The sequence below is a fragment of the Vanellus vanellus genome, assembly GCF_965231255.1.
Source record: "Vanellus vanellus genome assembly, chromosome: 3".
NCBI classification, from domain to species: domain Eukaryota; kingdom Metazoa; phylum Chordata; class Aves; order Charadriiformes; family Charadriidae; genus Vanellus; species Vanellus vanellus.
Genome location: NC_138907.1, coordinates 52,125,285 through 52,151,498, shown reverse-complemented (window position 1 = coordinate 52,151,498; position 26,214 = coordinate 52,125,285). Strand labels below are relative to the sequence as shown.

Genomic DNA, 26,214 nt, shown 5'->3' with positions numbered 1-26,214 from the left:
CTCCTAAGCTTTTGTTAGGTGGGAAGCACAGAGAGTGTTAATTGTGTTATAAAAAGTTGACTAGGCTACAGCTCACAGCTGTTTGTATCTGGCATTTGAATAGAAGTTTTGAAAGGCTTGAGAGACAATTCATACTGAATTGTTCTGAGGTATTGACAAAATTGTCTGCAAACATGTATCTACATATTACTTTGTCTAGCAAAGTAGTGAAAGAAGTGAATGATTTAAATAGTGAAAATCCCCCAAAACCTGAAAGTTTTTCCACGCTTATTCAGCAGAAAAAGGTGAGAGAAGTTGCTGAACTAGGCAAGGCTTTATTTTACCAGAGTACGGGCATTCTTATGCACGGTCATATGATTTTTTAAAACTTAAATCTTCTCTTGCAGGGGTAATAGTGTTGAGCATTATCTAATAATACTAAAATGAGGAAATTGATTCTTGTAAGAATTGACAAATGATAGATTCAGTGATATTTCCCTATTTTCATGATGTGCTGTGAAGGACAACTAGTGGTTTCGCAGACTTTACCGCTGTTCTCATTTATCAGCAACACTAAACTCTCTGGATTCTAAATTATTCTAGGCTGTAACATTAACCTGTTCGGCTGCCCTTCAGTGGATGATTTAATTTTTGGTATATGGCTGGATTTTTTTAAAAAATTTCTTAAGAATTCATGTTTAGATATTATAAGCTTGCTTACCACAAAAAAAGATGTGTTCAGGGTTGTGTTTTGAGTATGTTTGCTGAGTATCATGAAACCGTGCTTGGATTTCTGTGTGGGAAAGACTGTACTTCAGTTTGACGCTCACGTGAATTTCCCTGTCCTGTGTGAAGATTTGGTCTGCTTAAAAGTGAGAAGAGAGGCAGAACTTGTTGATTCAGGGAGGAATGCAGCATGCCTGCATGTTTTCCAAGTAGGTATCAATTCTTGGCAGCTCTTGGTTCTCCATATCTTTGGGGGGGCTGCCGGCAGGCAGAATGCAGGTTGTTATTTACCATCCTGGATATGGCTCCTTAGGGTCAGATTTAGCGATTTTACTGAAACTGATAGGAAGACTCTTTTGCATGGAGCAGAAGAGTAAGCACAAAATAAGATACCACTATTGCTGAAACTAAATGCTTAAATTACTAATTGAACGTTTAGAAGATAGAGATATTTGACTTTATGCTACTTTATTGTTTTCCAGATGGAGACAAGTAATCTGTAGTGTCTCATTGTGGCAAGGTACTGGATTCCTTTTCAACTTGGAAAAAACTGCTGTATGATAACAATCACAAATTGTAATTCCTGAAATGTCTGAGTGGTTCGCCATTTATTTAAACTTGGTTTTAACTGGTGGCAGTTTTCTACTTTTCTCAGATCTGCTGGCTCTGTGTTAGCCTTTGTCTTGCCTAGACTTGGATTAAAATGGGTGTTATTAATCACAGGTGCTTTTGCTAGGTGTGGCCTACAGTACAGTATACTAAGGATATGAAAGAAATTTAAGTAGCTATGTAGATGGTAATGGGTATGCAGTGGGACAGTTTCCTTATGTTACAGTTTAGCTATAGTTGCAGGATTTTATTGTTGGTCTTTACACTTTTCAGATAGAGAGGAATTTATTGACAGACAGCTGCACATTTTTATTAGCCTTTTCTGAGAATAATTAGCAGCTTTTCTGTCTGCTGATTATTTACATTTTTCACATCTTTTTGGGCAGTAAATGGGGAATGTTTTGATGAATGTAGGACTTGCTGAAGTGCATGCACGCTGTGAATATATCTTAGAAAACATGTGTTTAAAGCTCATAACAACTCATTTTTAAGTATGTGTTGAGTACCTGCATGGAAGGATGAAAACTTATTCAAATGTTTGTTAAGGCCAGATACACAAATCTGTTTTTCTGTTAAAGAAAACTTGTTACTTTTACAGTAGTAGAACACTTAACTTAGCAATGACTGGTACTGAACTTGCTTGGAGACTTAATAGAATCTCACATTCTGTGTAAATTATTGAATTTGATTGTTGAGTGCCACAAACTCGCTATGGAGCACGCACAACACACAGTATTCATGCTTGCTTGATGAATTTGTTAATGTGAGTAATTCTTGATTGTAACTTGGTTCACAAATCAATTCAGTACTGTATTCCTACAACCAAATCTTGTCCTCTAACCTTAATAGCCGAGGTGAAAGAAACATTAGGCTGGATTTTTTTGTTGAAAGTAAAATCTGCCAAACATTCAGGCAAATAGCTCATATGTGCCTGACAATGGAATAACTGGCAGTTGAAGTAACATGAAGACCCTGGATGTAAGAAAACAATGGGGATATCAAATGATTGGTTGGTTTCATTAGAAGATGTTATAGAATTATGTAGAAAACTTGATGAGAATGGCTGGAGTCAGTACAAGGAGGAGATGTCTAGTTGGTAGAAAATTGTCATGAATTTGCCACAGAGTTGCTGGGAAACACTAGGATGATTTCATGTGTGAACAACTAATATTTCTGGGGAATGAACACATGCACAGTAGTGTAGAGAATAATCTAAAATAGTTTACGGAGCAGTTATGTTTTCATAGCAAGAGCTACAGGAGAGATTTTTTTCTTCTTGAGCCTTTGTAGGATCATCTCTCTCTCTTAATGTTTCTGGTCCTTTTGTTTTGAACTAGGGCAACTTTTTTTGTTGGTGGTCCTCTGTCATGATCTTTTCCCTTGTTTCATAAGTTATATTAATTTTCTGTTCTTTGACATATGGTTCCTCTTAGTTCTCTAAGGAGATCTTCTCTGGCTGTCTTGTTCCATCTTGGTCCTTGCTGACCTCCTTCGAATGGTCATGTACTTTATAGATCATTATAATAAAAGGAGGATTAATTTCCATTGTGCTTCATTTATCCTCTGAATATCTGATGAGATGCTGTGAAAGTACACTAAGCTTGTTTTGGTTTCTAGAAACACTATATTGCGTGAAAGTAGCGAAGGATATAAACACTGGAGTTAAAATAGTGTTGCAACTGGGGGACTTGAGGAATTCAAGCAAGGAAGCATGAAGCATAAGAAAATCAATGACAGACTTCTCATGCTACTAACTAACAGTTAAAATCATTTAACATGCAGAAGACCATCTGAAAGAGAAGAAAAAAATCCAACAGCAAAAATATCATCAAAAATATTTCCTAAGAAGCAGGGTGATTGGTGAATTTGCACTATTTATTTGCCTTGAAGTTCTGGAATGCGAACTCTGAATGTAGTAGCTTTTGAAGAGACATGGAGAGTGAGAAGAGGTGTCAAGCATAGATACCAATGTTGCCCTCAGGTTTGGCTAGAGGTTTCTGTAGTTAATTTGTACATGTGACATGAGGAATGAGTAAAAATTAAAGGTTAAGATTAATTGGTATCTCAACTAAAATTCTTGAAATCCCTTTTGATTCCTGACAGATGTAAAGTAGTCAATGTAATTATGAACCAAACTGTCCCGGCTTTTATGCATCATTTTGCAAGTATGCTGCTGGTGTTTTTCCATGCATGAATGGAAGAAATTTTTCTTCAAAAACAAAGAACAGCCTGTTAATTGAATGCCTTAATCTGGCATGTGGCCAGTGAGTGCAATATAACCTAAATGTTTGATATAATACTTATTATGTAAATTATGATAACAAATTTTTCTGTGGTTAGTAAGTCTGGTGCAGGTGTTAGTTTTTTCCCAATCTTTCTCTACTATTCTGACCATGTGTTGTGGCACAAGGATAGTATGACTGTTTCCAGAGAGGATAACATTTCATAGAGGAGAAAAAAAAATGGATATTCTGGTGTGGGGTTGTTTAATTATTTGGAGGGGGTTTTTTAAATTACTTTGAGTGTTGGTATTGTGGTGGTTTTCTTTGTTGGAATTCTTTCTCTGTTGACACTGTTGATAGTAATTTATCTTAAGAAAATTTCTTCAAGGTTGATAGCCACCAAAATCAGACCCCAGTGTTATGAATGAAAATCTGAAAACTGGTCTTTCTATTCTCCTGTCCTCTCTTCATATAGTCTGAGTGTTGTACATGTATTATCTCTGCAGTCTGAAGCTCTGGGAACCGTTACCAAAATCATGTCTAAAGCATGGACATGGTCTCCTAGTTTTCAGTATTTTTTTCTCTTCCAGCTGCCATGTTTCTCTGTGTCAGAGTGCTAGTTGCTTTTGTATGCATAGGATCTTTGAACTCTGGACAACAGATCCTGACATTTGGGCCTAGATAAATTCCCCCCCCCCCCTTTTTTTTTTTTTTTTTTTTTTTTTTTTTTCCTTAGTAAGTGTGATCATGTACCTTAGTGTCCTTAGTGTTTCTGCTGTGGTGGTACTTGGAAGTGTAAGGAAAGAAGTGCTAACAACACCTGGTCCATTCTGTGTGTTCATTTCAGCAATTGAATGTTTGTCTTGAATAAGGAAGAAGCATTTTTTTGAAAGATGGGACTCCCTAGCACATTGATACCAACTCTGTCTCTACTTGTGTACACTTTGGAGTATTTTTATAAATGGTTATCTGGAGTGTTTAGTCCTGCAGCTGTACAGAAACGATTAATGTTTCCTGGCAATCAGATGTTGCCGAATGGAATGCCAAACCACATTTAGCCAACTGTCTGAATCCACCTGAAGTACCTGACTGATTTTAATTGATCCACTTAATGGAATTATTTGGGAGCCATTTAAGATAAAGCACTAATGATTTCAAATGCTCACATAGTAACAACCATATATATTCAAGGGAATTTAATTTTTAGGTTGCTGGGGGTCTTGGAGTGTATTGTGTTTTAAATAGCCTGCTGAACTGACAAATACTGTAATATATAATTTGAAGAACTAAAAGCTAGTAGTTGACAAAGAAATTTAAGATTTAGAATGAACTTTTATAGAGAAAAATATAGGTTGTTTTGTGTGGATAATGTGTTGTATTCACTCTCCATCTACTGAGTAAGTAAGCTTCAAATGACCAAGCAGTCTTTGAGGTGGCTCTGAAACAATCATTTATGTTTCAAGTTGACAACACTGGAATTGAATGTTCCCTTAAATTTTGACTGACAAAAAGACCTAGGACTTAAATCTGTTAACTCATGCTGACTAATAACAGCATTAATCAGAAAAGGTCTCAAGATAAACTGTGTTACAAGCCAAAATAAGTGATAAATTTTATAGTTATTAATGTGGTTTGAAATACTGAAGCCAATCTGGAAATTAGTCAATATGTGATGAAGAGAAAATGGTATTGCAAATGCCAATAATGTTTTTTGCAGCCTGACTGGTGGAATTTTTCAGTATCCAGCCTTTTAAATGAAAAGTTCAATTTGTCTTGAAATACACCTTTTTGGAATAGTTAATTTGGTAGTAAAATTAGCCTTCCCTTAAAAAAACCCCAATTCTCCGTTTCTAAGAAAAATCAGATACTTTGAATTTGCCATGTATTCTATATACACCTGAAGAAACAAGTGTTTTGAAGAGAAAAACAAATTTCCTATTGATTATGTGTTTTAAGTCTCTTAAGGAAGTCTGATTTTATTTGGTTACTGCATGCTTCAGGCCTGCTATTTGCGGTCTAATTAAATATGTCTTTCCTGACTTACAGGAGAAAAATCTACCAGGTAGAATAAAGTGTAGTGGTTTAAAATGAATCCTATTTGGCCTATTACTTGTGTTCCTCTAAATCTACTTTCAATTGGCTGGTTTTGCAAGTTGGAGTATTAAGTATAGTAAATTTGCCTTGATAATGCTGTACCACCAATCTTGCCAGGTGCAGAAACTGGCAAGAATCTGGCATTTTGAGTATGCTTTTCAGATCCTGGCTTTTCACAGTAGTAGATACAGGATTTTTCCAGTGTCTTCCTTGGAGAACCACACAATAGATAGGGTAGTGTTTGCAGGGGAGGGAATATTTGGGTTCCCCTGTCAGCAGTATCATTCTTTACGTCAGGCTGTAGTGGGTTGGAGTTCTAGTATGCAGGTTACATTTTCTGCTCAAACAGTTGTTTATAGTGACCCTTAGGGAAGAAGCAACAGAAAGGATGTAAACATTGCATGGGCAACAACAGCAAGCTGGCAGGCAATGAGTTTTGCCTTACTGGCTGGTTAAATAAGGCTCCTTTATTGCGAAGGGAGGGAAAGATAAAATCAAGTTGAACATTTCAAGGAAAAAAATGAAGCAAACTTGAAGACCCTCAAAATGTCAAATAATTTGTCACGCACATTCATCTGTTAGCTCATAAATGTCAGTTCTTGTAAAAAGCCTTTCCAGCTTTTCCTTGGATCTGAGTTTCCAGAACATTTCAGGGGCCTACAGCTGGGCTTCAGAGTTAAACTGATTTTTTTCAGGTTTTTAAACAGACCTCTGAATCAGGCATATCTTGTAATTTTTGCTGCTCTCCTGACCTTGAAAAAGGATCTGTGCTCCCACAAGAGACATCTTGAAGGGTGGTTGGCAATCATGGAATCAACTAGGGAAGCATTTTATTTAGTTCAGTTACTTGGCTTGAAAGCTAAGCCTTAGGAAAGAACTGTTTCAGCTTCCTTTGTTAGTGTGCATTTCCTCATGGCTGAGTCACTGAAAACACAGGCTTGCTTTTTGGGATCTCTTTTCCCCTCCCATTAGCTTGGAGGCGATTTTGTGATCATTTAGAGAAACAACTGACCAACCCCTGCCCCCGTCCCATTTTTTTTGTTCCCACTTCTTTGAAGTTTTGCAAGAGCAAGCATTTAAACTGTCAATGGTAGATCATAGTTGGGGGTAACAATATTTTGTAGACTAATCCATCTAATATTGCAGTAGTTCTGCTTTTCCGGGCTCTTCAGAGCTGCTGCCAGACATCCTTTCCCACTATTTTAACCTGCGATCAGTGGATCTCTGAAACTGTGGGCTGCTTCTAGAGACCCTGTGAAATGTGTCACAAAGAACCAAGCTCATATATGTGATCTAGGTGCATGAAACTGTGAGCCTGTGCTTCCAATAGAACACGTCTGTAGGCCCTCAAGAAAAAGGGGGGTGTCAAAATGGCTATTGTTGCCATAATTATACTAACTACGTGGTTTCATAGTGACTTTCTTTAAAGGAACGTATTTTTAATGTACAATGAAAATATTACTGCTATTCAGTAATTCTGCATTTTTAGCTGTGAAATTTAATATCAACACAGTATCATTAAACATACAAAATAATGAGGTTTTGTTAATTTGAAGATGCAGTGAGCTTAGGTATTGATAACAGTAGTGGGAAAAGTGCCCAAAGAATATGGTATTTAGTTCCAACTTGGTTAACCACTATCATGTATATATTAAATTAATTGTAAGATCATTTTCATTCCCTGATGAGCTGTGTTCTAGGTAATGTGCACTCTCATATTTGCTTCTAAAACCCCTGATAAATGCAATCTGTTGGAATGTTTTTAAGACAATAGCTATTTAATGAATAGCTTGTGTGTACAGGAGAAAAGAATAAGCTTGATTGCTTACAATCTGACATTTGAAAAAGCATTTTTTTAGATCTCTTGTATTTGCATATATAATTGCTATGTAATCAAAACTAAGTGAACTGTAGCTACTTGAAACCAAAAAATGAAAGGCAATCATCTTTACATGGGGAAATATCCCACTCATGCAAGCCTGTCTGAATATTAGAATTATATTCTTCTTGTGTTTAATTATAGGTGTCTGACTGAGCAGTAAATTTATGCCTGTGTATTAAAGGAGTGAATGTGACCCTGAAACATCAGCTTTCCTTTGTTGAAGCAGAGCATTGGCATTGAGAGAACTTAACAGTGTTGTGTATTTTGGTGATAAGGGATTGTGCCAGAATAGCTGTTAATTACCTGCTTTGTTTGATATGGAAAGTAGTGGTTCCGCACTTTTCTTCCCACCAGTGACAGTACTCAATTAAAACTTGTATTAAACAGTGATAATGCCCTCGTTTATCTGGTGGGGAGGACGTGAGGTGAAGAAAATTAACAGGATTTTTTCAGCTGTTTGGAGGCCTCTGTTTTCTTTCATGAACCTAGTGACAGTAAAGAAAAACTAAGTTTGTCTTTTTGTTAGTGGTTTTTGGTGTTTTTGTTTTGTTTTGTTTTAAATTCTTTATGACTCTTAAATCTTGCACTTTACTAATAGTGGCTACAATAGAAGTTAAAGAAAACCTTTTAACTGTAATGTGGAAGTTATAAATTTGGAAGACGCCCTATCCTGTTCTACGTCATTCCTCTGTGAGGCATACTGTCTTTTGAATTTTTGTTGCACTGTTTACTTGTCAGAAAACCAGGGGCTTTTAAAACTAAATTTATTGCCTGAGATTTTCTATTCCAAGTATTTGAAGTATGCTTTCTGACGTAGTTGGTTTTCTAAGATTCTGTTAATACTTGTTATTTTATGTCAAAATATCCTCAGGTTTGATTTTGCAAGGTTTTGTAATCAGTTTAATATTTTCCCCTTAGATTTCTTAAGTATATGACAAAACTGAATGCTGTATTTTGGGTGGGAGCCCTTCAGTCTGAGATATAATTCTCGAAGTAGCAGCTCTTTTTTTGCATATCTAAACAGAAATAACAAGGGGGAGTAAAGCAAGACAGTTAAAGCAGAAGAAAGAGTTGGTAATCTGTATGGATCTTAGTTTGCTTCTGGTAGCAATGCTGAAAAATATTCTAAAAATAAAAATGTACAAAATACATCAGTAGACAATATGAAAGGGTATAGAATTGTTATAGTAACACTTAAATGCTTTTTATTTAATTCATCCAAAGAAATTAAGGTTTGGTTGTTTTACTTCTGAAGTTTTGGAAGGTCTTCGTTCAGCAAGCTTCAACAGCTTTATTCTGGAGTGAAAGCTGAATGTTTGATGCTAGACTAATTTGGCCAAAAACACAAAACAGTAAGTGAAAAGGAGTAATTACTGTAACAGCTTTAAAGCATGTACACGAAATTCTTTTGAAGATCCAAGTGGGTATGGCAATGCATGGTAATTCAACTAGAACTTCAGAGCTTCAGCTGTTAGGTGAATAGAGGTCAAATGCAGAAAGTAAGATTGGTTGCCTGCAATAATTAGGCACAATTAATAAAGTTCATTCAGAAGGCATATTGCATGTACTGAATGGTTAGCAGTAATGACTAGTCTTAGATGTAACCTTAGAATTAAATAACAAAAAAATCACCATTGCAGGTAAAACAATACTTTAAAAAGCTTTGTACGGTGTGGAAAACGTGAAAGATTATCTTGTTTTATTGAAATTCTAAAGAGAGTGTCATTGTTAAAAAGCAGAAAGCTAGTTTCTTTTTTGGTAGTGGAACTTCTTAATCTCACAGGGTGCAAGCAAACTGCAGTGAAACATCAGTTTAAAAAAATAGTAATTTAATTGCCTGAATCTGGTTTATAGAAAGAAAACTGTAGAAAGCCTTGCGTAGATGAGATCTCATAAATGGCATGTTTTTGAAGTAGTCTACTTTTCTTTTGAGTAAATGTTTTTCTGTGCATATTAAGTGATAAATTTCATGAAATTATTTAATGGCATATAATTACCAATATTTTTTCACGACTATTGATTAAATTTTCTTTAGATAATTCATAAAGTCAATAAATGTAAACTTGTTCCTACTCACCACACAATTCCCCTTTCATACAAAGTAAACAGTGATAAGCATTAACTAAAAATTTGATAAGGTGTTTTATGATCTGGCATTTTGAAGTGGAATGATCTCTGTCCGTTTCTTTAACTGTTTTCCAGTTTTCTTTCTTCTGCACTGTAAAAAAAAAAAAAAAAAAAAAAAAAAAGGATTGTGAATTTGAGATGCATTTAGATTAGTAAAATTATTTCATGGCATAGCAATGCTGCAATACCATATTAGTATAACTGTTAGCTCATCCATGTAGGATTAAGTTCTGCAGTGATTAGATAGCTTCCTATGATCAGACATGCCCACTGAATAGTCATTTCTCTTTATAGGAAAGTGTTGCAACCCACGCTGTCCAGTCACAGATAATTTTTCTAATATCAAAGCTAGTTTGTTGAGACTTCCATAAACTTTCCAGTATTTAATACAAAATCCCAACTTCAGATAAAGTTGAGGACTATGTTCTTCCAGAACAAATAGTCTTAAATAGACATATTGTATGTTTTGTTCTCTGTAAAGTAAAGATAATGAGCCTGTCAGATTTCTCTGTTTAAATTAAATTGTTCTGATGAGATATCATGGACTTTGGTCACTTGCAAATAATTTACTAACATTTTTTGAGCATTTTATTTATTATTCATTTCAGTTAGATTTTTGAGGAACTATTTATTGTGTTTTCTTTTAGAGAAATTTCCTATTTCCATGTACAAAATTTGAAAATAATGTTGTGATATTCAGTTTTGAATGGGTATTACTCTGCTGTATTGTCACGTAATCTCTACATGCAGATCTTTTTGCAGAGAGGAAAATTTCTGTGTTGAAATTATTTGCAGTGTTAAAATGTGGAAAAGTAAAGGAAGCTGTTGTCCTTTAGCAATTGCCTTTCCTAGACCCTTTTTGCATGAGGAGGTTTTCCCTTTATATTCTTTACTATTCTTCTAGGACTTGCAGTCACTGAAATTCCTTCCAAAAATGTATCTGATTGTGCCCTAGAGTGAGGTTCCTAAGTCTAAGACTGAATAGAAATTCTCTTTTCCAGTCTAACTTTTTTTTTTCCATTTGAAAAATGCCAGCTGGAATGAATAAATCAGGTAATTTTCTGTGCTCACCCCATTGACAATTTTTCTTTAATTTCATTTTTAAGTTGGACGAAAATGTTGTGCTAAATCATACACTTGTTCAAATAGCAAAAGCTCACTATCTTGGTAACCTTAGCAAAAAACCTTCAAATTTCTTCTACCAAGAAGCTTTAGGACATGAAAAATCTAGAAGCTGAGAGTTGACTTTCAGGTCTCCAAATAGTCCTCTAAAAGAATACTGTTCGTTAAGCATCCTGGTGACAGGGTTTACGTACCACATGAGGAAAATTCAGGCCTCTTATCAACTCAGATGATGGGGGGAGATAGTACTTGTCATTTGAAATATATATACACGTGCTAAACACACGTTTTTCTCTCTGATAAAAAGAGTACTGCTGAAAGCATGACATAAAACTTGTTTTTATTGCAGAGGTACACAATGAATCATAATTTCCAGCAGGCTCTGATCCTGCCTATGTAGGATCAGCAACTAAAACACTGAAAATGTGAACAATTTATGGTTGGGACCTATAGAGCATGTCTCACATTTGTACTTCTACCTTTTAGATACCTAACAATGTGCGTGCGTGCATCTGCTTTTTGAAGTATTCTCTCTGCTGAGGTTGTTCTGAGCACAACTACACTAGATTTTAAAGTAGATAGTGGTGATGTTTATGTTCTTTATCCCTTCTCTCTATTTTCATAGCCTTTTGGGCAGTTGAGAGGAGAATGCAATTCTCTAGTGGGTAAAACTCAAAATTTACTGTGGAAGAAAGGAAGGAGAATTTACCACTTAGCCCTTGGAATGTCTGTGCCTCAAAGCTAAAAACTTTTTTAAATCAGATTTTGAGTGATTCAGAATTCTTTTCAAGAAAATGTGAAGAATCCATCTAGAAACAAACTTCAATTCCATGTATTAGCAGAGTCAAGTTACTCTATGACCTTTGATATGCTCTAAACCAATTTGTAATGATTACTGTCAGAGTAGGTTTTTTTCTGTTGAAAAGTAATGGCTTATGATATATTGGTGGCCAGATTAGATCATCCTGACGATTCCTTCTGGTCAAAGTCTCTGAAATTGGAAAGAAATGACTTGGAGTTAAGCTTAGGTATAAAAAGAGAGATGACAGTAAGATGTACTGAATAAAATTTAAATATAGCATACTAGAACACTTAATTTATCAAAGTTTCATATAAATCACAAAAACTTTCATTCTCCCTGTATATATATTGTGTGTGCATGCTACTGAAGTATGTAGCAATTCTACAATCAGGTTGAATTTAAGGGTTTTATTCCCCATATCCAGCTTTGTGCATCATGGACTTCCTACATATATTCCTAAGCCACTAGCCATCATGTCTGAGAAGTCGTGGCGGTCTGGCAAGGTTCCTGCCGACTGGAAAAGGGGAAGCATAACCCCTATTTTCAAAAAGGGAAACAAGAAAGACCCAGGGAACTACAGGCCAGTCAGTCTCACTTCTGTGCCTGGCAAGATCATGGAGCAGATCCTCCTGGAAACTCTGCTGAGGCACATAGAAAACAAGGAGGTGATTGGTGACAGCCAGCATGGCTTCACCAAGGGCAAGTCATACCTGACAAATTTGGTGGCCTTTTACCGAAGGGATTACAGCGGCAGTGGACAAGGGAAGAGCAACTGATGTCATCCACTTGGATTTGTGCAAAGCGTTTGACTCTGTCCCACACAATATCCTAGTCTCTAAATTGAAGAGACATGGATTTAACAAATGGAACACTCGGTGGATAAAGAACTGGCTGGACAGTTGCACTCAAAGAGTTGCAGTCAACTGCTCGATGTCCAAGTGGAGAGCAGTGACGAGTGGCGTTCCTCAGGGGTCAGTACTGGGGCCTGTACTGTTCAACATCTTTGTCGGTGACATGGACACTGGGGTCGAGTACACCTTCAGCAAGTTTGCCGATGACACCAAGCTGGCGAAGTAGACACGCTGGAGGGGAGGGATGCCATCCACAGGGACCTTGACAGACTGGAGAGGTGGGCCCAAGCCAACCTCATGCAGTTCAACAAGGCCAAGTGCAAGGTCTTACATCCAGGTCAAGGCAATCCCAAGCACAAATACAGGCTCGGCAAGGAATGCCTGGAGAGCAGCCCTGAGGAGAAGGACGTGGGTGTGTTGATTGACGAGAAGCTCAACATGAGCCAGCAGTGTGCGATCGCAGCCCAGAAGGCCAACCATATCCTGGGCTGCATCAAAAGAAGTGTGGCCAGCAGGTCAAAGGAGGTGCCCCTGTACTCCACTCTCGTGAGACCCACCTGGAGTACTGCATCCAGCTCTGGAGTCCCCAACATAAGAAGGACACGGACCTGCTGGAGTGCATCCAGAGGAGAGCCACGAGGATGATGCGAGGGCTGGAGCACGTCATCTATGAGGAGAGGCTGAGAAAGTTGGGGCTGTTCAGCCTGGATAAGAGAAGGCTCCGGGGAGATCTTATTGTGGCCTTCCAGTAGCTAAAGGGGGCCTACAGGAGAGCTGGGGAAGGACTTTTTACTAGGGAATGTAGTGATAGGACGAGGGGGAATGGCTTTAAACTGGAAGAGGGCAGGTTCAGATTGAACGTTAGGAAGAATTTTTTCACTTTGAGGGTGGTGAGGCACTGGAACAGGTTGCCCAGAGAGGTTGTTGAGGCCCCATCCCTAGAGGTGTTCAAGGCCAGGCTGGACATAGCCTTGGGTGACTTGGTCTAGTGGGAGGTGTCCCTGCCTATGGCAGGGAGGTTGGAACTCAATGATCTTCAAGGTCCTTTCCAATCTAAACCATTCTATGATTCCTGTATGCTAAAATGAAAATAGTTTATTGGTGAGGGTCAAGCTAAAATTTTCAGGCTTCAGTATGGTTTGGCTGCGTGTAATCTCAGGGAACTCAAATTTTAATTGTGTAGATTTATTTTTATATATATATATATATATATATGAAGTTCTACTGCTTTGGTCATACTGTGAATAGAGCACTACTGTGCCAATGCCTCATCCTGAATTCAAGAAGTGTATTCAGCGGCAAGTTTTAATTATTAGAGTTCTGGGCATTTGTTGTGTGTCTTGTTACTGGCCTTAATTTAGCTTAGAAAAACTTTTTAGTTTAAACAGGCTTAGCAGGTTTTTTTGAGACTTTTTTTTGTTTTAAGAAAAGTAGTAAAGTATGTTCACTTGTGTGACAAATTTGAGGCTGTCCTCAAGGATTTTTAAAGAGAAAAAAGGAAGTGAGGCACGATCGTACTAATAGGCAACAGGAAATGAAATTCTGCAGTACTTTTGGTGAGATGAACAAGATCAGGCCTGAGAGATCAGGAGGAAACTGAGAACAAGTTGTTAAGTCTCCACAAAATAGTGACAACAGTAGCAGAAGGCATTTTTTTTCCTAAACTTACTCATAAATGTTGATTTATCTGTGATTTTACAAATACATTTTCTGTGATGATAAACAGTTCCTTGCTTTCTGCAACTGAGAAGAGTAATTTTCAAATGTATCAAACTGGATATTTTAGCACTTCTTTGAATTCGAGTCTGTTCACTCTGTCTTCATCCCAGCAGTTACAGTGGTTAGTGTTAAGTGCTACATAATTACTTGGAGGTTGGAGGTGAGTATTAGGACATACTGAACTTGAAGAATGCATGGATTTCAGTATCCTGGGATGACTTAGCTAACAGGACTGTGTATGGTTTTCTACCTACCACCCCAAAACAATGCGTATTCCCTTATGGAAGGGGAATGCACAAATGAAACACAAATGAAAAGCCAGTGTGGAGCTGTGTACTAATTATTTCTGTGCCTGGAGCTTCACATGTTATGTGCTTACTCAGAGTTAATTCAGCTGCTCTTCAGACTCTCAGTGAATATATACAGTGAAAACTTCATTTCTTAGTTTAATTTTTTTTTTTCTTAGTGCCCATACTCATATATGTATATTGGGAAAAGCTGTTTGCATGCCTGTGTTTTTGAATCTGTGTGTGGCATTTTTATGTACTATTTGATTATCAGATTTAAGAGTTTATTTGTTGGTATCTTCAGAGTAAAGAACTGGAATAACACCCGCTGCCTAAGATGGGGCAGTGTTTTAAAACTAATAGGTAAGTTATCCTGCATGTTGTATTACGTTAGAGAAAGCTGTGTATTTAAGTGCCCAAATAAAAACATTTCACATCTCACTTTAAGACACCTCATGTCTCAAAGATGACGGTCTGTGTATTCTATCCTGTTGATCTGTTTTAACTTCTTCATAGAAGACAAGCTATGCCTACTTTTTACTTTGCATACACTGCAATGGCAATGCATCCCTTTCTTGCCTTGTGGAGCTTGAGTGTGTTCAATAGTTGTATATTGGTCTACAAAGTCACTTTAGTAGAATTTTTATTGCTGTTGGTTTCAGACTTTATTTATCCCCATTATGAGAATGTGACGTTCTATTTAGAAAAGTGGGATACATCTTATTAACCCTACCTGGAGGGTAAAGGTTATGGGTGAAACAGGGAGTTTATACTGTGTATGCTTGGCTGAGCATGACTTGCACTGAAAACTTGTTTTTTTACTTTTTTTTTTTTCCTCTTGGTGAGTATTATGGTAGTTTGTTAAATAGTTAAAATATGCTTTACTAACAGAGGAAAAAATCCTATCAGCAACTTTTTCTGACTTTTCTGAGTGCTTTTTAGTGAAGGTGCCTTTTCCTGTGAGACTTGGTTTTGCAGCAAGAACTTCAAGTATATGGTCTAGGCATTGTTTGTAAGTTCCAGCAGAAGATAATTTCTTTCAGATTACTGTATGTTATTGTGGAGAATAGCATTGAAACTGATAGCTGGGATATTTTGATTTAATTCTTAGTTCTTTTAAAAAATTTTGTGGTCACTTGTGTTCCATAACAAATGGGATTTAATGCTTTGTATGCAATAGCTGCATAGGTCGGAGGGTGTCAAGATAAATAAATATTGAAATAATCACAGATGTCCTTAAATTGGAATTTAATTTGAAGGGTCTTTACTACATTTTCGTCAAATTATGCAGGATTGAAGAGGCTCGCACACTCTTAAGCAGAGTAATGCCTGAGCTCTGTAAGTTAATCATATTAGTAGTCCTCAAAGGACAAAATCTTCTTGCTATCACAAATTTATTGAAGGTTTTCTGAGAGTGGTATGGCACTATGTTTGGATTGATCTGATGGTCAGTTCCCATTAAAAGCTTTAGGACATCTGTTCCCACTGTTTCATGTGCATCCTCAGGAGTCAACTGAGTTTGTGACTTTCTTAAATTCACCCCTGTACAGTTGTCTTAAGCAGCAGGGGCAGCTCAGGGGAAGTAGCTGTCAGGACCACTATTTTCAGTGGTTGCTGATTGTTAAATAAACTTAACTTGCAGAGTTAAACTTCACTTTCACATTCCATGATGTGAGATACATTGAGTGTCTGCATTAAAATGTTTTTACTTTAACTCCTAGTTTGCTATTTTGCTGTTAATTTCACCCAGTAAAGTAAGAAAATTTTGATGAAAAGGATTCTCGTTCAACAGAAAGGAGAAAACAGTGTAATTTTGTGATTTTTTTTTTCTTTATAACTTTGAAATAATCTTGCGTATGATCCTGGAATCTTATGCTTTGTAGACCTCTAAGTTACTCTTCTGAACTAAACTTGATTTTTTTCTTAATTTTGACTTATTCTCTAATGTGTTATTTTCAGTATTTTAAAGAAAGATGATTTTTTTTCTGGTTTTCTTTACTTTTTTTTTTTTTTTTAATTCTATTCTCTTCTTATAGTTAATCTGTAGAAGGGAAAAAAAACACAAACCACACCCACCCACCCCCCACCCACCCAAACCCCAACCTCCCCAAAAACCCAAAACAACAACAAAAAAAAAACAAACCAAAACAAGCCACCTTTGAATTATGCCACTGGAGCATTGAATTCAGTGCTAGTATGGTTTGAATCGGTGCCTGCTGCTTGTTGCAACTGGAGAAGTAACATTGTAATTGTTGGTAATACACAGAGAGCTAAATTGGGGAATAAACCTCGGGTAAAGATGCCCAGATCTTTGGCCTACTCTTGTGCAGAATTCACATTATGTTCTGTCCCTGAAAGAAATACTTATTAAACTGTACCTTGTGTCACCAGGTGTTCCTATCTGAGTATATAAAGATAAAGTACTCTTTTGTTAGAGAAGAGTGTTGAGGCTGTCTAATGCTTATTTAGCATTTCAGCAAGATCACATTCTGTGTATGTAATGATGGGGAACTTCAGCCAGTTCACTGATTTGACTTTACTTGAACCGTTGACTACAATCCTGTACATTTTTAACTTCCCTATTTACCAAAAACCTTGGACTTACATCTTTCATATATAGTAGTTGCATAGTTTAAGTGTGAGTGGAAGAACTAGAGAAGGGGCTTTCAACCATTTTTTGAATGGATTACATGGTACCATCCCATTTTAATTAAAATTAATGAGCTGTTATGGTTGCCCCAACAGTTATGGGTATTATTTAAAATAAACTATTCTCTCTAATCATAAGCTATCCTCTTTGCTCATCTGCATCTGGTGTGAATTTGACTTTTAATTTTTTATATATTTTTTTTAAATTAGCCTGGTGCTGTCAGATGAGATGCACTCTTTTTCTAAAAAAATGTTGCAGCAGCTTTTATGTTCTGATAAGTGCATCACTATAGCATACATACAAATCATCTTACAGGCATGTTAGTAGTGGAAGAGAAAGTCATGTTTGTCTCCCTTTTATAGCTAGCCAGCTCATGTTTTTTACTCTTTCCCATTTGCAAAGAACTTCTAAGAATTGTTTTTCTACTTACTTTGCTTTTTTGAAACATAAAGAAGCCCTGAAAAGGACTTGAGCTTTTTTCTGAGTGCTTTTTATGTTAAAAAGTTAAAATACAACCTCAATCAAATTTCTAACTGATGTTTTATCTCTCTATTTTTAATTAAGTATATTGTTAATTTTTAAAATCGTGTGCAAATCACCAGTAGTGATAGTGCAGGAATATTAACTCTGGAAAGGGATTTTGTGTTATTCATCATGCAAATGAAGGAGAACTTGAAGGAGGTGGGGGTGAGGGGAAGAAAACTGAAGTTTTTTTCTTTCTTCTGTGACTTAGCTTCTGTTGAGTCTTGCATTGTTTTACCTTAACTAGGTTGTCTTACATTATGACTTCTTGGAATTTCAGTCTCAAGTGTAAACAAGAAGGAATAAATTGTGTCCATCACAGGATAAAATAAAACCCCTAATTCCAACTCTTCATGCCTCTTAAACATCTTAAAGAAGCAAAATAGGGCACAAGCCCAATTTTTTTTTGCTTTTCAGGTCTCCTTTAAGAGCAGAGACAACCATGATCCAGCAATTTTGGAGGTAGAGGCAAGTAAATGTTTTACTTCTTGTAAACATTCCGATAAGTTTTCGCAGATCACCTATAATTTGAGGAGACCTTGATTGAAAAAGAATCTCGCACCTCACACACCCCCCTTCCCCAAATGGTGAATTTGCTTTGTATGCTTCATGTGAGGACAAATATATTAAAGCCTTTATTGATTATTGACAGGCTTCACATTAGCTACATGCTGTTGCAGTTCTGAATTGGTGTAAAATATACAAGTTTAATATTAATAAGGCTTTTGTGATAATAGTTGTTGAAGTTTTTTCTTTTGAATATATCTTCAAAATGTAAATTGTGTCGAGTAGTTCATCACAGTGATTTTCTTTAAAAAAAAAAAAAAAAAGTGGCTAATTGGCTAATACTTCCTACCTTCAGCTGCTGGTGTTCAAATCAGCTCTTCAGCTTTCTCACTAAGGTCAATTCAACAACCTTTTATGAACTGGGTCTAAACCTGTAATTATTTCTGTGCTGGGCATATTTCTGAGAGCTCATGATGAGCTTCTCCCGAAGGTATCCCTTGTGTTCTTAAATTAGTATTTTTGCTCTTCTCTGTATTGGAGGTACAGGAAGGAACTATCCATCTGTATTGCTGAGGTTTTAAAAATCAGACAGCCTCTGAGTGCTACTGCTCCCATCGGGAAATTTGACTCCTTCAGGTGTCTCAGGCTGCAGTTCCAGGGCTACTCTTAGGACAGTTTGAGTCAACACATGCTGTTCGGTACCACTTGTAAAAGCCATGGCCAGGTATACTTTCTCCCTTCCTTGTGACAGTTACTGGTCATCTAAATGACTATGACGACCTGCTTCAGTGCTAAGCCAGCTGAAAACTAAAGCTGGAAATTTCCTGTTGCTTTTGAGAACCGTGAACTGGATCCACAAGCACTTGAGTACGTCAAGGTGGAACTAGCAGCACCAACTCAGAATAGCTTAAGCTGTTGTGGGACTACAGGCTCTAGGCAGAGTGCGGTAGTTGTTCTTGATTTAGTTGAGCTGGATGACTGTGTCTTCTTGGTATGCTGTGGAGATGATGCTTTTTACATCTTCAGATGATAAATGCGCATTCCTCAACTCGTTTTCTAGACACAAAGCATGGAGCAAAGTCTTGAAATATCTGTTCTCTCCACCACTAGTGAATATTTTGGTGTGTTTAATTTTGCAGACATTTGAAACAGACCGGAATTTTTTGACCGTGATTGATACTAGATGGGTGCTAACTGAGAACTGGGAAGCAAAGTTGTGAAACTGTACACTTGGGTTTTAGTTCTTTGAAATATTAGAGCTGGTTTTTGAGAAGGGCTGGAGTTGTTCAGTGGTTTTGGCATCCTTTTCCTGTTTGAAAGGAGTGAAGTTCACTTATGACACATCTGGATGAATTCTTAAGTTGTTAATACAGTGCAAAGGTTAAAATGTAATAATGAATACTACAATTGTAACATGGAGAATATTAATGACAAGTAGTGTGCTGATACTGTTAATTCTTACCATGTTTCTTTGAACGCTTTGTAAAGAACCTTCTTCAAACCTATTCAGTTAGGAAACTAGGGTGTGTTTTGGTTTTGTGTGTTTTTTTTTGTGTGTGGGGGGGGGGGGGTTTGTGTGTTTTGTTTTGTTTTTTACCTTCCTCTTCCTTATCATCAATAAAAAGAAACAATTTGCATTGTTTCATAACAGTACAGGGTTACATGTATTTGGGACAGTTTTGCTCAACTTCTCCTTAGGGACATGGGGGAAAATTTGCCATTCCATGTTAGAGGGTTACAATGGGGACAGAAAAGAAGCTAGATTTTGTTGACCTAATGTGAGAGTATAGTTCAGTGGGAAAAAAAAATTCACATAATTAAATCATTCTTAATTTTTCACATTATGTTCACTTGCAATGGAGCTGTGATAATTTGGTTAATTGTAGTTTTTATTCAATTTGTGCACTCAGTTTTACTCAAATCTTGCAAATGAAAATGTCAGCAGATTCACTACTTGATGAGTTTTTTTTTTTAAAATTACTTTGCTGAATGTTTTTGTACATTTTACAAAAATTTGTGGGATTCATAAAGTTCATGTGAAACTGGATGTCTTTTTGGAAGGAGGATGATGTCTCCTAAACAGTAGTTGTAGGACTGCTAATTGACTGGGATCTTGAAGGATGCATATCTAGACATTCTCTCCTAAGACCGGTATACATGTATGCAATGTAAATATTGTGATATTTGACCTTGAATTAAAATGATTAATAGCTTTCACGTTGTGTTTATGTAATCAGCAAGGGTTTTATTACACTTTGTTTTCAAGTTTAAAATGGAGTCAGAAATTTTTTTCATGATTATTCCTTTACAGAAATGTTATTTTAATAATTTCACTTAAAATTACTTTTTCTTATTATATATTGTCACAACGTTTTTATTTTAAACGTGTTGCATGCATATTGTATAAAGAACTGATGGTAGTGTATAGTATTTTAAATGAACTGAAAAATTTGTGGTTTTCAGCTCATTAGTGTAAAAAGCGAATAAAGAATTCCAAACCCCAAGCATAAGAACAGATTCAGTCAAAGACCAGAGAGCTCTGTGTGAAAACCACCAGAGAATACTGATGGGTTGCAATGTTCTAATTCGCGTGAATCGTTAAAGTAGTACTGCTGAAGGGAACTACCCACCGGTTTACTGATGTTTGTTGTTTGGTTTGTTTTTTTTTTAATCACTGGATTGATGTCACTTGAGAGATAAAGGGGGATACTGATCCTGAAGATCCATCATCTCTGTACTGTAGGAAAGGCTTCCCTAATATATTTTCAGCAGTATTCTTAAGAGCCATTTAATATCATTGCCAAGCTGGCACCTGGCTATACAGTCTTTAGCTTGCGTGACTATTACTACATTTTAATCTAGCCTTGAGAACACATGCCACATGCTGGATACCCCTCATTCTGCAGTGGTTACAATCAGTAGAGTTGTTGCATGAAATTGGTCATAAGGAAGGTTTGGAACAGTGGTCACACTTTGAGTTATCTAGGTAGTAACTTGGGTGTGTGAAATCCCATATAATCATAGCAAGGATTTGAGGCAACTGCTGCAATAAAACAATATAATTATAGACTGTGTGCAAAGCTTCAGTCATAAATACATGGGAAGTTTGTGTGCTGAGATCATTTGAAGCAGTAGTTCTGAATTCTTTCAAGGACTCAACTTCATTAGCTAATGTTTATTGTCAGTTCTGTACTCAGTGACAAATTTGCAGTTTCCTGTATTCTCTATAACAAAATTTTGTTTTATTTTCAAAGTAGACGTTAGTGTTATTTAATTTGCATTAATATCTTGTTTGTTACTTTGTCTTGAACTGTTGTCTGGGTTATTTGTTTACAAATAAATTTGTTTTGTAATTTTTGCAACTGAGTAAATATGGAAAGAACGGAACTATTTCAGGAGGAGGGAGTAAAATGATTGAAACCCGAAGATATATAAATATATGCTTGTGTAATCACCATAAGATTAAATTATTTTAGTTTTAGAGTAAACTTGTTTTAATAGCTTAGCAGAAAAATAAGAGAATGGAGATAAAACATCAGGCTAGACTGTTATTATTACGTGTGTTAAAATCTAACAGTCTTAGCAGTAATGCTATAGAAATGCTATATTCTTCGTTCCACTCAGTACTGTACTGCTGATTGTGGGTCACCGTTGACGACAAAGTTGAATAAATCATGGAAAGCAACGTACTGCACTATTATTTATGCACTGCTTAGAAGTATTACCATAGTATGAATCCAAAGCAGACAACACTAAGTTCATTCCTCAAAACAAAAAAGGAAGGGCAAAACAAACAAAAACCCTCAGAAAACCTGTATGAATGGAGACTCAACCCGCATAAAAACATTTCAGTTAACTGGTAAGCTTTCTAGCTATGGAGCAAATCAGTTAGTATATGGATTAGAGTGACCCCGAAATTCAGCTTTTCTGTTGTTTCCAACTGGTAAAGAACCTCTTACCCTGTCTGGACAACACAATATATTTGGTGACGTGCTGTGAACTTACGCCACTTGTAGCATAATGTCTGTTTAACAAATATATTCTGTGGAAAATGAGTTTGTTACATTAGTCAATGAATTTGACTGTTCGTCTTCTCTGAAAGACCCACGGACTGTAGAAGCGGCCACTATTTAGAGCAGAGCAAGTGACCATCGAAGCAGTAGGATAAGAACCATAGGCAGTCATTTGCTTAACAGTACCTGGTCACTAAGATAAAGCCCTTCTGTAATAGAGTTTCACGAGGCCGGCTGACTGCAGAATTAACTTTGAGCATCATTTCTGGACTCATTCCTTGCTAATTGAAAATGCAAGGCATCCTTCTAACACTTCTGTAAATCTGAAAATTCCAGAACTTAGAACTGTGGGGCAAATCACTGTGTAAAGAAATGAGAGAGCGAATATCTGAGTGACATATTAATTATATAATTCGTTAGTGGAAAGCACTCCAAAGTGATTACAAAGGCGCTTTTTTTTTTTAAGCCTTATGTAATAGGGCAGTATTAGTGCTGCTGTATGATGACCAGGGAAACAGGGCCACTGAAACCCAGCTGATTGTCTCCTGTGAAATTACACATTTTTAAGAAGAGTGTTGAGATTACAAATTCAAATTAGAAGATGCTAGAATTAAGGTTGCTAGTTACAACCTGTTTGTATAAATGAACGCTTCTTTGGAGATAATCGCTGTGCTGTGAGTGACTGGGTTTTTTTCTTTGCCCCACTCTTATTTAAAGAAATGGGACATAGTCTGCTCGTTTCTCAGGTAAGCAACTGAGATGTAACATTTGAAGTGGAAAATGTTGATTGCTTTGCATGCCTAACTTAAAGTGAGCGGAAACTGAGTTTTCAGAATACTTAACTTTTAACTAGCAATTTATGTATTTTAGTAAAATTACATTTGACATAAGCGGCACTGATGAGTGCCCAGTGTGTCTGCAGAGTGGCAAGTCGGGGCAGTCAGAGCAGGGGGCTCCCCAGTCCTCACCCCCTCTTGTGAGTGGTTGGGTTGAATGGGATCGAGAGGGCTGGCTGTGCAGCCTGCTGACGCTGTGACTGGCAGCTGGCAGCCTCCCACCGAGGGATATGCCCGTGCTCTCCTTTGTGCTTGGTCTGCTACTCGTGGGATGTGTCACTGAGCCAGTTCAGCTTGCTAAACAGGCAAAACCGACTCTGACAGCAGTAGTTTGCTGCTGGGCTAAACTGGCTCTAGAAGGGCCCAGTGAGAGCCGTTGCTGGTGCTAAGAGGAGGGAAGGACTCTGTGGGCAGCCGAGAGGAAGGGGAAAGGAATGGAGCCGCTTGTTTTGGTGGGATTGAGCAGTTACCGTTTCAGCTCTGTTGTTGAACTGAACTCTACAGAAGAAACGCTTTTATACAAGAAAACTCAAAACAGTTCTGACTTGTGATATGGGAGAGTTTCTTTCTCTGAGGTGACTATGTAAGATCAGCATTCTAATTATAAGCACAGACATTGTGTCTAAAGCTGGCAATATTCATTTAAGCAACCACTTATGAAAAAATTTAGTTTATATTTAGCGCTACGTTTTCTCGTTGGCATAAGAGGTGATGTGAATCTAATTATTCGGGATAGCATTTAGCTGCCTAGGCACTTGAATCTTCTTGCCATCCCTGCAGATCTACAGGAAGCAGGAGTGATTCAGACACCTGCTCTTCATTATGCATCTTTGAGGAAATCTTCAAGGCAGATTCATCCCAAGGAGTGAAAGAAGAAAGGGGAAATAAGAAAAATATTAGGTGTATTCACATCAATGCTGATACCCTGTTGTTCATTAAGGTCAGGATTCCACAAAGCACTTGAGCTTATGCATGAGATCTGTTGTAACACTGATTATTCCCCCCACCTCTGTTTTTTGCAGTCTGACTGTGCATGTTCTTGTCAAAACTCAGTTATCGTTAACTTACACATTTATCCATAACAGAAAGAGCCATTCCCAAGCAGTGTATGAGAATATACTTGGAAAATATACCTGGAAAATACAGGCTTTGATCTGAAGCTCCAGTATCGCAACTATGTCAGCCTGGCCTTGGCAGTAAAACCAGCTTAACTTTTCTGTGCACAGCCTCTTTCCTGCATTTTGCTGCTTTCTTGTAGCCCAGCAGTAAGGTGCTATTGGCAGAGTGTCACTGGTTAAAGTACTAAAAGTTTAAAGCTACTCCCCTTCCTCTACCCTTTCCCCTCCCCAACCTGCCCCTGAACCAATCTAAAAAAACCAGAGGTAATGAATGTTTGTTTTTTCTCTTTTAATTTTTTAAACTTCACTGAGCAAAACCCAGTTTCTTTTTGGCTCGGGAAGTTATTTGAAGCTTAACTGCTACCTAGGTATGTTTGCTTTGAGTCATGAGTCTCTTATTTTTGTTGCTTTGACAAATAGTAAAAACCTAAAGATCACAGTGTCCTAAAATAAAGCTAACAACATATTACTATAAAAATAATTTTATTTTACAAATCATCTGATTTTAAAGAAACAGTGGTAATTGTTCCTACTCTTAAACAAAGGTCATTTAAATTTTTTGTGCATATGAACCTGTTGTTTTTTACTTCAATTGGTTTTGGGGGGAAGGAATAGGGAAGAGTTTTCCTTTTGATTTTCTTAAATTTAGCTGGCAGTTCTGTGCAGAGTTTTACAACTATCTGAAACTTGACTGTTGCATTGGGGGTTAAGAGGTGGTACTTTTCAAATTTTCTTGGCGCACGGTGGTTATGGTAACATGTTCAATCTGAGTTACTGTTAAAAATGTTCTGTAGTGACATCTTCATATAATTTTGTGCAAAGATTTGGAGTGAGTGGAATTTCACTTTTCTTACTAAGTGTTAAGCAGTTTCTGAAAAGATGTTAAGGCAGTTAGTAATCGCGCATTATTGTAGATGTTAACAGCGTGAGAAAACGGGGAGGAGTAGTTCTGTCTTTTAAAAGCTTACAGTTATTTTGTAACTAAAAAAAGTGACAGGTTGGCATGACTATATTGTCATTTTACAAAGTTGCCTTTAAAATATGCTTCCTTAAGACCTTCACCAAGATTTGTGGGGAGGAATCCCTACTGGTCTATCTTTTATTTGCCTCATATATGAGGCATATATGTGCCTCATCCTTCAGGAAAAACTAGAAGCAAAATGGTTGTATTTTCAAGCAGAGGCTTTCACTGGACTTTAGGAGTGATAGACAAAGGGAGATTAGGAAAGTAGAAGTTTAGATATGTTGGCACTAGAATGCCAGGGTATAAGCAGCTCTATTTATTCTGATAGCTCCCAGAGGCCACTTAGCTATTACATTTTTTTTTTCTCTTTGTATTTCTTTCTCCTCCGTTTCTTCAAAGGTTCTGTAAATTCAGTCTGAAGTCAAAACAAACAAAAAAATTAAATCGGTCATTTATTCCTAATTATATAAAAAAGATAAATCTATGAATTAATGTAGCTTTGTCTGTTTCTTAGACTTTTAACAGAAACGAGTGAAAATTGTTGGAATTCAGGCTTAGATTAAGCAGGCACCTGAAGAAAAGTGTGGTTTTATTTTGTTATTGCTTGACCCTCATGGTTTGTTCCATGTCACTTATACGTAGCGCTGTCATAGAAGAGACAGCACAGGTGTTTGAGGATGAGCTTAACTGAGAAATGGATCAATTTAACACTGAGCTCAAATTATTGAGGAGGGGAGTGTTCATGCATTGACCAGGTTTGCTATGCAAAGTAGCAAGGCAGAGAGGAAATAAAACATGGATTAGAGAAATAAAAGTGGTTGAAATGCAGTAAAGACAGATGCCACAATTATCTGGGTCAGTTACTGTTGATGAAAGTTACATGATAGTACTTCAAAAGAGGGAAGAAACTGTTTCAAAAAGTGTAAAGTTATACTACCAGCCTAAGAGCTGATCATGTTCTCCGTTGAATACAAAAACTATCATTTATTTTTTACTTTTACGAGTGCTAGTGACTAATACTACATTGATTTCAGTGTTCAAAATTCAGTATGCTGTAAACAGTAATCCAAATTGCAGTCAAGAACAGTGTTTTGGGGTTGGTGGTTTTTTGTTTGTTTGTTTGTTTTTATTATTTTTTAACTGTTAAAAAAATCTCTAAAGAAATACTGGGGAGTACTGTACTG

At 36.9% G+C, this 26,214-nt stretch overlaps 1 protein-coding gene across 5 annotated transcripts in view; it reads left to right on the top strand.

Annotated features, from left to right (window-relative positions):
- Nucleotides 1–26,214, top strand: part of QKI (QKI, KH domain containing RNA binding) — a 169,971-nt gene that overhangs the window by 79,881 nt on the left and 63,876 nt on the right. For 3 of the 5 annotated variants that reach the window (XM_082480355.1, XM_082480354.1, XM_082480357.1), the window contains exon 4: nt 18,010–18,060. The exons of the other annotated variants lie outside the window; for them this stretch is intronic. In XM_082480355.1, coding sequence (XP_082336481.1) covers nt 18,010–18,060 — 51 coding nt within the window. The remainder of the gene's footprint in view (nt 1–18,009; nt 18,061–26,214) is intronic. 5 annotated transcript variants of the gene reach the window in all.